This window comes from Jaculus jaculus, chromosome 8 (assembly GCF_020740685.1).
Source record: "Jaculus jaculus isolate mJacJac1 chromosome 8, mJacJac1.mat.Y.cur, whole genome shotgun sequence".
Lineage (NCBI taxonomy): Eukaryota > Metazoa > Chordata > Mammalia > Rodentia > Dipodidae > Jaculus > Jaculus jaculus.
Window position 1 is genome coordinate 92,472,995 of NC_059109.1, and position 9,552 is coordinate 92,482,546.

At 40.1% G+C, this 9,552-nt stretch overlaps 1 protein-coding gene and 1 non-coding gene across 2 annotated transcripts; one reads left to right on the forward strand and one right to left on the reverse strand.

Annotated features, from left to right (window-relative positions):
- The first annotated feature begins 491 nt into the window (after positions 1-491).
- On the forward strand, positions 492-650 carry LOC123463274. The gene has a single exon (XR_006638857.1). It is a non-coding gene; the product is annotated as a U1 spliceosomal RNA (small nuclear RNA).
- An 8,161-nt stretch (positions 651-8,811) lies between these two features.
- On the reverse strand, positions 8,812-9,246 carry LOC101596729 (MICOS complex subunit MIC13-like). Its single transcript, XM_045157670.1, has one exon. It carries the CDS (start codon positions 9,244-9,246, stop codon positions 8,890-8,892), a length of 357 nt encoding a protein of 118 aa, XP_045013605.1. The 3' UTR covers positions 8,812-8,889.
- Positions 9,247-9,552: the final 306 nt, after the last annotated feature.

Sequence of the window (9,552 nt, forward strand, 5' to 3'; positions counted from 1 at the left end):
CCAATATTATAGAATACATTATATTATATTAATCTAAAGTAATTTTAGCTAATCAGAGTATTAGGAAAATATACAGACATGAGAAAGCAATGTGATGGTTGCTAGAAGCAATATGAGACCACAGTTTCCTAGACACTGCTGGTAAATTATTAACAGAGCAGTTTGCTGGGGACCAAGCAAAAACAAAAAGAGAATAAAAAAGAAAAACAAGTTCTATCTGGTTGTGTATCAGGAGCAGACTTGCTTTGCATTCCATATAAAAGCAGAACCAATCAGTGTTCTACTTGGTTTTCCAAATGAAAATCAAGAAGCCAGGAAGACATCCTTATATCCAGACCCTCATCCAAAAGCATTCCAAGTGGAATTTTAAAAGTAATGAGTCTGAATTCTCCTGGTGAAAAGATGCTGTAAAGTTCGGCTTGAATTTTCTTGTTAGTTTTATCACGAGTGCCTTCCATTTCTGCTAAGTACATGGTTAAAATGCAGGCCTGATACTTACCTGTCAGGGGAGATACCATGATCACGAGGGTGGTTTTCCCAGGGCGAGGCTTATCCATTGCACTACGGATGTGCTGACCCCTGTGATTTCCCCAAATGCAGGAAACTACATAATTTGTGGTAGTGGGGGACTGCGTTCATACTCTCCCCTGAAGAAAAAAAAAAAAAATCCAGGCCTGGTTCTGTCTTATCTACTTGTCCTTTCATTGAATGGGTCAATGTGTCAATTATTCCCTCATAATGCCTTCTGGGTTTGGTAAGTGTTCAAACTATCTTCCCTTCCTCCTTCAATTAGATTTTGTAATGAACACATGTAAGTGCCTGCCTAGTGATTTTAAGATATGCTATTTTCTCTTTACCTCTCCTGACCTGCAAGTCTGAATGATACCTCTGGTAACCCTTGAGTCTTGATTCTCCATTTGTTTCCTTTTCTGGAGGTAAAGAAAAGGCTCTCAAATATGCTTCCAAACATTGGGCATAGAAGAAACACCTCTGGGTCAAATTCTTGAGGAAGAAAGACACTCCAAAATGTCTTCAAGTCATTTTTCTTCCAGGTGTTTCTAGGATTTCCTTTCAAACAAATTTCTCCATATCTTTGGCCATCAAGCAAAAGACATAAATGGACATTTATATTAATACCCATGTCATTTTAACACAAGATAACCACTGCTTTTGTCATTAAAAGAATTACAAGGTAAGACATTTAACTCTATTCTGTTGCTTGATACTAGGATACATATTTCCTTAACTGTGTTTCTCTCTTAGGTTCCATTCCTATTACATCTTGAAGTCAGACTTAGAAACAACCAAAGTGATGCAAAGCTTTCCGAGTAAAAATCTCTCCCAAAGCCTGAAAATTAGAAACTAAAATGGCATGTGACCTTTATTTTATTCAATATTCTTATTGAATAAAATTATATTTTTTCAATATTCAATATTCTTGTTGGTTACTCCTTATTTTGTACTGATTAAGAAACATATCACTGATTTTGCTTATCTTCTTTCTGTCTGTATCATTATGTTGTGAATGCCATGAAAGTATAGACATTTTATCTGTTTTATTCATTATCCAGAATAAGGGAATGGCATATACTATACTGTCAATCAATGAAGGTGCATTAAGTAAACAAATTTTGTGATGTTGAACAGTAAACATGACAGCAGTTGACCAGCATTCTCAGCACCTGGCACGACACTTGGGTATAGTGGAGAGTGTATGATCTGTGGGGTCAGTCAAAGCCATCATGTTTATGATCCAGATAAAATCATCACAACTCCTACTCTTGTCGAAAAGAAGATACATTTCTTAGCTTCTCTGGAGAAGAACACAGTCTCATGCTCCTAAGCTTCTCTGAATAGAACCTGAGTCTACCTTGATCATAAATCATTTTGACATGTGCCACTCTGAACCATAAGAAAATAGATTTTACATACCTTTAAATTTGTCTACAGAGAGTTAATAGAAAGTTAAGAAATAATTTGTAAACAAATAAGTAGCAGATTGTCAGTAACATTCCCTGCACCAAATTAGTCCTGAAAAAGAGTGTAGAAGAAATGATTGAGGAAGTCCTGCTAAGTCATACTGCTCAAAATAAACAACCATGCTACTGGCTGAAATTAAAAGTGGATTAGGGAAACAGGAGAAAAGGCACAGAGATTTCCATATAAAAGGAATATTTAATGGACAATCCTACCACAGAAAAATTAAGCAGGTTAAGAGGGAACGATTTTATTTTTCATAAAAATATATTTGAATATATAATCCATGCACATAATTTCTAAAAATATAATATTAAACTTCCATTTCTGTTTTTAATATTTTTTTTAATTATTTATTTATTTATTTGAGAGTGACAGACACAGAGAGAAAGACAGATAGAGGGAGAGAGAGAGAATGGGCGCGCCAGGGCTTTCAGCCTCTGCAAACGAACTCCAGACACGTGCGCCCCCTTGTGCATCTCGCTAACGTGGGACCTGGGGAACCGAGCCTCGAACCGGGGTCCTTAGGCTTCACAGGCAAGCACTTAACCGCTAAGCCATCTCTCCAGCCCTGTTTTGAATATTTTATTCATTTATTTACTTGAGAGAGAGAGAATCATGTTCCAGGAACTCCAGCCACTGCAAGCAAACTCCAGACGCATGTGCCACCTTGTGCATCTGGCTTACTTGGGTTCTGGGGAGTTGAACCTGGGTCCTTAGGCTTCATAGGCAAAGTCCTTAACTCCTAAGCCATCTCTATAGCCCCCAAACTTCCATTTTTTTTAAATCACAGTAACAAATTTATATAAATCTTCTGCCATGGTTCATAAAACATCTGAGTAAAGAATCAAAAAATATATAAAATAGAGCAGGAGAGATGGCTTAGTGGTGAAGTGCTTGCCTGTGAAACCTAAGGACCCTGGTTCAAGCCCCAGGACCCACAAAAGCCAAATGCACAAAGGGGCATGTGTGTGTGTGTGGAGATTTTTTTTTACAGTGGCTAGAGGCCCTGGTGTACTCATTCCCTCTTCTCTATTTGCCTCTTTCTCTCTTAAATAAATAAATAAATAAAAATAAACAAAAATAAATAAATAAAATAATTCAAAGACATCAAATAAGAATACCAACCTAAGAAACAGAAATTAAGCCATCCACCTCTTGAATGAGGCTTGGAATATCCACCCGTAAAACATATACAAAGATCTTTGAAGGAAGCCATTCTTCATTTAAGCACCTTATTGTCCACAGATTTTGAGAAAACAAGCATGAAATGAAATGATGAACCAAACAGCCACTTAAGAACTCAGTAGAAATAGAAAACTAGAAATGTAAACATCTAAAGAAGTGAAATACTGAAGTAAGTTGGAGTATATTTAGAAACATGAATTATATTGTACCTTAAAAAAAAAAAAATACTTCACTACTTTAGTATGTAAATCTATAGGTACATTTCTAGGATAAACCAGAAATATACTCGAGACAAAAAATATTTTGATAAGTATGTTTTATCTTTTCTAAAGAAATAGCAGTTCTCCATCTTCCTCCCCATCTTTTGAGGACAATATCATGAGAACACTTTATTTCTTTTTGATAATCAGTTCTCTAGTGGCCCTCAACAGAGGGCTTATACAAGTTTGTGTAATGTAAATTTATAATACTTTAAACTTTAAAATAAGCATTGTCATAACTAGCAACCAACAGGAAGAATATTTTAAAGTACACAAAATATTTAGGTGCTATGTTTGGAGAAGATAAAGCAGTCAAAACTCCTTATGTTTGGCACAATATTTTTGATTCTAGGAACATAGCTCTAAATTGAAACTGAACTTGACATGGTGATAGCAGAAATCAAAGTCAAGTATGAGGAGCAGGACAGCTATTCTTTGAGCAAGAAACATATGACCTCATATCTCAAATATATGCATCACTGTAATAATAGACATAATAGTCCTCCATCGAGTGAACACTTTCACCTGGTGGTCCAGGGATTTTCTGCCTTAAAGTTTTTTTTTTTTTAATTTTTATTAATATTTTTTAATCAGAGAGAGAAAGAAAAGAGAGATATCAAGAGCAAGAGAGAGAGAGAATTGTTGTGCCAGGGCCTCCAGCCACTGCAGTAGAACTCCAGATGCATGCACCATCTTGTGTGCATGTTTAACCTTGTGTGCTTATGTCACAATGTATGTATGGCTAATGTGGGACCTAGAAAGTCAAAAATGAGTCCTTAGGCTTCCTAGGCAAGCGCTTTAACTGGCAAACCCTCTCTCAAGCATGGCCTTAAGTATGAATTAGGCTTGCCTGAGGCTGGTAGACTTCCAGGGTATATTTACCCCTCCCTCCTTTTTCCATTTTTTTCCCTATGAGGAAATTATTATAATAAATCTCAAAAAATTTCATATAAAACATGAAAGGATACATAGGTTCTACTTGTTTGGAGGCAGGGGATTTGTAAGAGGGGATATGGGAGGGAATTATACAACAAAGTATGATGCTATGCATGTTTGAAATTATTAAGTATTAATTTTATTCTAAGAAATATTTCTGTTTGTTTGGTATAGGTTAATTTATATTTAACTTTGTTTTCTCTCTCAGTACTTATGCCTAAAAGAATTATGTTTGATAAGTATATGTTATTATTTCCTTTCAGCATTTTAAAGTTTTTATTAACTGATCTTTTGGTTCACATAGCTGCCAATGTTTAGTCATTATCAAACAAATTTAAATACCTTTGCTGGTAACTTGTCTCTATTTAAGGCCGTCCAAAGTCCTCTCAGTAGTTTGTATAACTGTGTGAATTTATATTTGTTAATCCTACTAGTACGGGTGTGACGAATGTATTTGTGAATATATGTCTTTCAACAACTCTGGAAGTATTCCATGTGATCTTTTGATTTTATCCCTTCTTTATTTTTTTTTTCTTATAACCCATATTAGACTTAACCATTGACATTTTTAGCCCATCACCCATACCCTAATTTCACTTTCCTATCTCCTGCCTTTTCTTTTGCAGTCTTTGTGTTTTAGGCATATCAATGCAAAAAATCACAAATCTTGCTTCAAAGGGAAAAATAATTAGTTTGTTCTGGAGCCAATATATATGACCATGGTCTGAGAACTCAAAGTCAGGCACCCCAAATGCCGTGTCGTCACATGGAATAAATTTTATGAAGTCCTGATGGTAACAGAACCAAAATAGTCATAAGTTAATATACTTTTCAAAATTTATCTATTTATTTTCAAGGAGAGAGTAATAGTGAGAGAGAGAATGAGAATGAATGGGCACACCCAAGCCTTTTTGCTACTCCAAGCAAACTCCAGATGCATATGCCCCTTTGTACATCTGGCTTTGCATGTGTATGGGCAATTTGAGCCAGAGCAGTCAGGCTTTACAAGCAAGCACCCTTAACCACTGAGCCATGTCTTCAGAACTCAAGATACTTTTTAAATGCACTGGTGGAAACATCAGGTAGGTAGATTACAACAAAGCTGAGAAATGCTTGTGATTAATTTCAGTTGCAACTTGATGACATTATTAACTTTTGGATTGGTAGAAGTTAGGGGTCTATTTATGCATTCCAAAAGGATTTACCTAACACAAGGATATTAGATCCTACCCAGAGGTGTAAAAATAATGGCTACTTATGAGGCTAACATAGTTCCCTATAAATCTGGGTCCCAACATGTAACATCCCAGCTCTCCACTGTCACAGATTTTAATACGGCAATCAGCCCTATAGAATATTTAGTGCAGGTGGGGCTTTTTCTTTTCTCTGGGAACTGCAGTTTGCAATAATATCTAGTCTTTCTCATCAGAATTTTTCCAGAATTGCCTAAATTAGTGTCTTTCAGTTTTATAATTAGCAATTACATATACTCTTCTCTAAATACTTTGTGTAATTTAAAATGTTTCCTGTTGGTTACTAGTTATCACAATGCTTATTTTAGTAGTTATTTTAAAATTTAGTGTATTATAAATTTATATTTATACAGACTTATATAAGCCCTCCGCTAATGACCACTAGAAAGCTAACTGAATTATCAAAAATAAATAGACAAAATGTTTTGATGACATCAAATCCTCAAAAGATGGGGTAGAGGGGAGGCAGAAGAAAAACTGCTAGTGTTTTTAGAAAAGATAAAACATAGTTATGTAATCAAAATTTTCATCTTGAGTATATTTGCTGTATATTCTAGATTGTAACTCTGTAGCTATAGCAATATATACTAAAGTAGAATAAATAATATATTTTAAGGTACAATATAATTCATATTTCTTAATATTCTCCAGCTTACTTGAATATGTCACTTTTTTAGATGGTTACATTCTTAGTTTCTGCTTCTGTTGAGTTTCTTATGTGGCAGTTTGTTTCATTTCATTCTTTTTTCTTTTTTATTTTCTTTTTGGCTTTTCGAGGTAGGCTTTCACTTAGGTCAGGGTGACCTGGAATTTACTATGTAATCTCAGGGTGGCCTTGAATTCACAGGGATCCTCCTACCTCTGCCTCCCAAGTGCTGAGATTAAAGGAGTGCACCACCACACCCAGCTTCATTTCATTCTTGTTTGTTCTTTGTTTTTTGTTTTTTGTTTTTTTTTTCAGAGGTAGGGAGTTTATTTCAGGCTTACAGAGCCAGGGGAAGTTCCATCAATGGCAGAAGAAACTGGCACCCTTCCAGTGATCCAAGCGAGAGAGAGACCACCAAACAGGCAGCAAACATGCACCCTAGAGCTCAATCTGCTCTAAAAACACCCAGTAGTAGGATAGGACTCAGATCCACCTCCAGTGACATGCCTTTTCCCCCAGCAGGAATCTGCATGCTGGGGGCTCAAGTAGGTTTAATCAAGAATGCCTGATCTGATGCTGGGCGTGGTGGCGCACGCCTTTAATCCCAGTACTCGGGAGGCAGAGGTAGGAGTATTGCCATGAGTTCAAGGCCACCCTGAGACTACAGAGTGAATTCCAGGTCAGCCTGGACCAGAGTGAGATCCTACCTCAACGCCCCCCCCCCAAAAAAAAAGAATGCCTGATCTGGACTGGAGAGATGGCTTAAAGGTTAAGGTGCTTGTCTGTGAAGCTTGAGGACCCATGTTTGACTCTCCAGGTCCCATGTAAGCCAGACACACAAGCATCTAGAGTTCGACATCAATGTCTGGAGGCCCTGGAGTACCAATTCTCTCAAAAAAAAAAAAAAAAGATCCTGGTCTGTGTGTGGTGACACACCTTTAATCCAAGCAGATGTAGGATCACCGTAGGTTCCAGGTCAGCCTGGACTAGAGTAAGACCCTACCTCAAAAAACAAAGGGCTGCAAAGATGTATCAGTAGTTAAGTTCTGATGCCTGCAGTGCCTGATGGCCCAGGTTCAATTCTCCAGTGTCCATGTAGTGCCAGATACATCAAGTGGAACATGAAGGAAAAAGTTGACTGAACCTATGTTGTCAAACATTGAAACCATCACCTTCAAACAACACTGTAGCTGAGGACAGTGACGATCCCACTCTGTTCTTGAACCCAAGGGCAGCCAAGCTCAGATCCAGGCCCAGCACAGCCTGTCCTTGGCTTCAGCATGGTAAGGTATGCATACACGGACCAACCAGACTTCACCTACAGGGACAGAACTGCTCCACACTTGGCTGTGACCCAGTGAGTGAGCCCTCATGCATTCCTCTGCAGCCAGCTTCCACAAGGAACTAAGTCCCTGCTGGAGTGGGGTAGGCTTTGGACAAAACTTCTCACCCATCCATCCATAGCTTTAATTAAAAAAAAAAAAAAAAAATTATTTGTCAGCAAGCAGGGAGAGACAGAAGACAGAGAATGGATATGCCAGGGCCTCCAGCTGCTGTAAGTGAACTCCATGTATTCACCATCTTGTGCATGTGGTTTTATGTGGGTAGGAGGAATCAACCTCAAGGCCTTAGGCTTTTTAGGCAAGCGCTTTAACAGCTAGGCCATCTCTACATCCCCACAGCTCTTTATTGCTCACCTATGCAGTGGCTCTGGTAACATGGTATAAACCCTGTACACCTAGGAGGTGGGTTCTGCCTTGAGTGGAGATGTGGGGGGGGGGCTTATAGGGAGGTAGATGTGTGCAATGATCAGGAGCCACCAGTTCCCTGGTGGCCCTGTGTAGTAGCTGGGCATCCTCCCACCTTGGCCTGAGGCCAGTGTGTTACCGCAGACCTCCACGCTGTTCAGCTCATCTGGTGCTGAGGGTCCTTGTGGGGAGGGCACAGCACAGACCGCTGTCCCCAACCCCTCCCACAGGCCTCTCCCAGCCTCCATTTTCTAGACTTTTCTCTGTGACCCCTCACCCCCATTATCATGCAGGCTGGCCACATGTCCCACCATGACCCAAGGGACTTTCATAGCCAAGTTCATAAAGCTTTAGCTCCTCCCCCAAGGCTGTCTTCTTTGCTTCACTGGGGGACAAGTGCCAAGGCCTTTTATGAACCCACACATACACCCCAACAGAACATGTTCCAGAGTCCCAGACAGCTGAGGGCAGTGTGGGATAGCAGGAACCTCACGCAGCCATGAACAGCCTGGGGGTCTCATGTCATCAGAAGAATGAGTGTGACAGCAGAACAGGAAGGTCGCTGGCATAAGGCAACATGGTGGTGGGCCCGTCTAATGCATAGGATGACCAGTCTGCACCTCCCGCTCTGCACCTTCTTGGCCTTTTCTGAGTCCACACCCAGTTTCTGTAGCATGAGGCCTTGTACCTTGTACCTCATGCCCGACCCACATCCCAAGTCAAGTTGCCCCCAGACCCACCCCAGACCACCAGCATGTTGGTCAAAGGCACTTCCAAGTTCTTTATTGAACCAACAAGGCCAGAGCTGCCCTCAGAGTGGGGTCCCATTCCTCGTTCTCTGCTGACCTGTCTCTGTTCACCAGCCCCTGTGCTCTTCCTCCCTACTTGGCATGCTCCTTCAAGTACTCCCAGCCTTCCTTAGAGTACTCACAGGGCTTGATGGGGGCCATGGACAAGGCCAACATCACAGTGATGATGCCTGAGTTCCAGGACTCACGGACAGGGAAGTTCAACTTTGGAGGTTCTGGGAGCTGCAGCATCTGCAGCCCTGTCTGTTGGCACACATACTGACCGAACTGGTACATGGCCGGGGGCACAATCTCCTCGGCCTTGCGCAGGGCTGCCTCGCTCTCGTCGCTAGGCCCCAGCAGTTCCTGGTCATAGACCAGGTAGATGGCGCCACCGGCCACGCTGCCTTTGATGAGGAACCTCATCAGTGGCCACACTTGAGTCCCCATGGCCGATCGTGGGTCCACGCGCAAGGACACCAGAATCGTTCGCAGTTTCCTTCCTTGTTTGCTCTTAATGTGTGAAATTTAGGAGACTTAAGTTAAGAACACCTTCCTACAAAGACATTTGCATTAGTATCACTGGGTGGCTATTCTAAGCCCCATTCAAGGTGTGTATGGCTCAATATATGGCTCTTAGATTAGTATTCTTACATTACTTAAACTCCAAGTTTGGTCTTTTCTCTTGATCATTGAATAGATAGTGTCACATGACCTCATTCTACTTTTTACCTTGTGCAAATGCTACAAAATAGA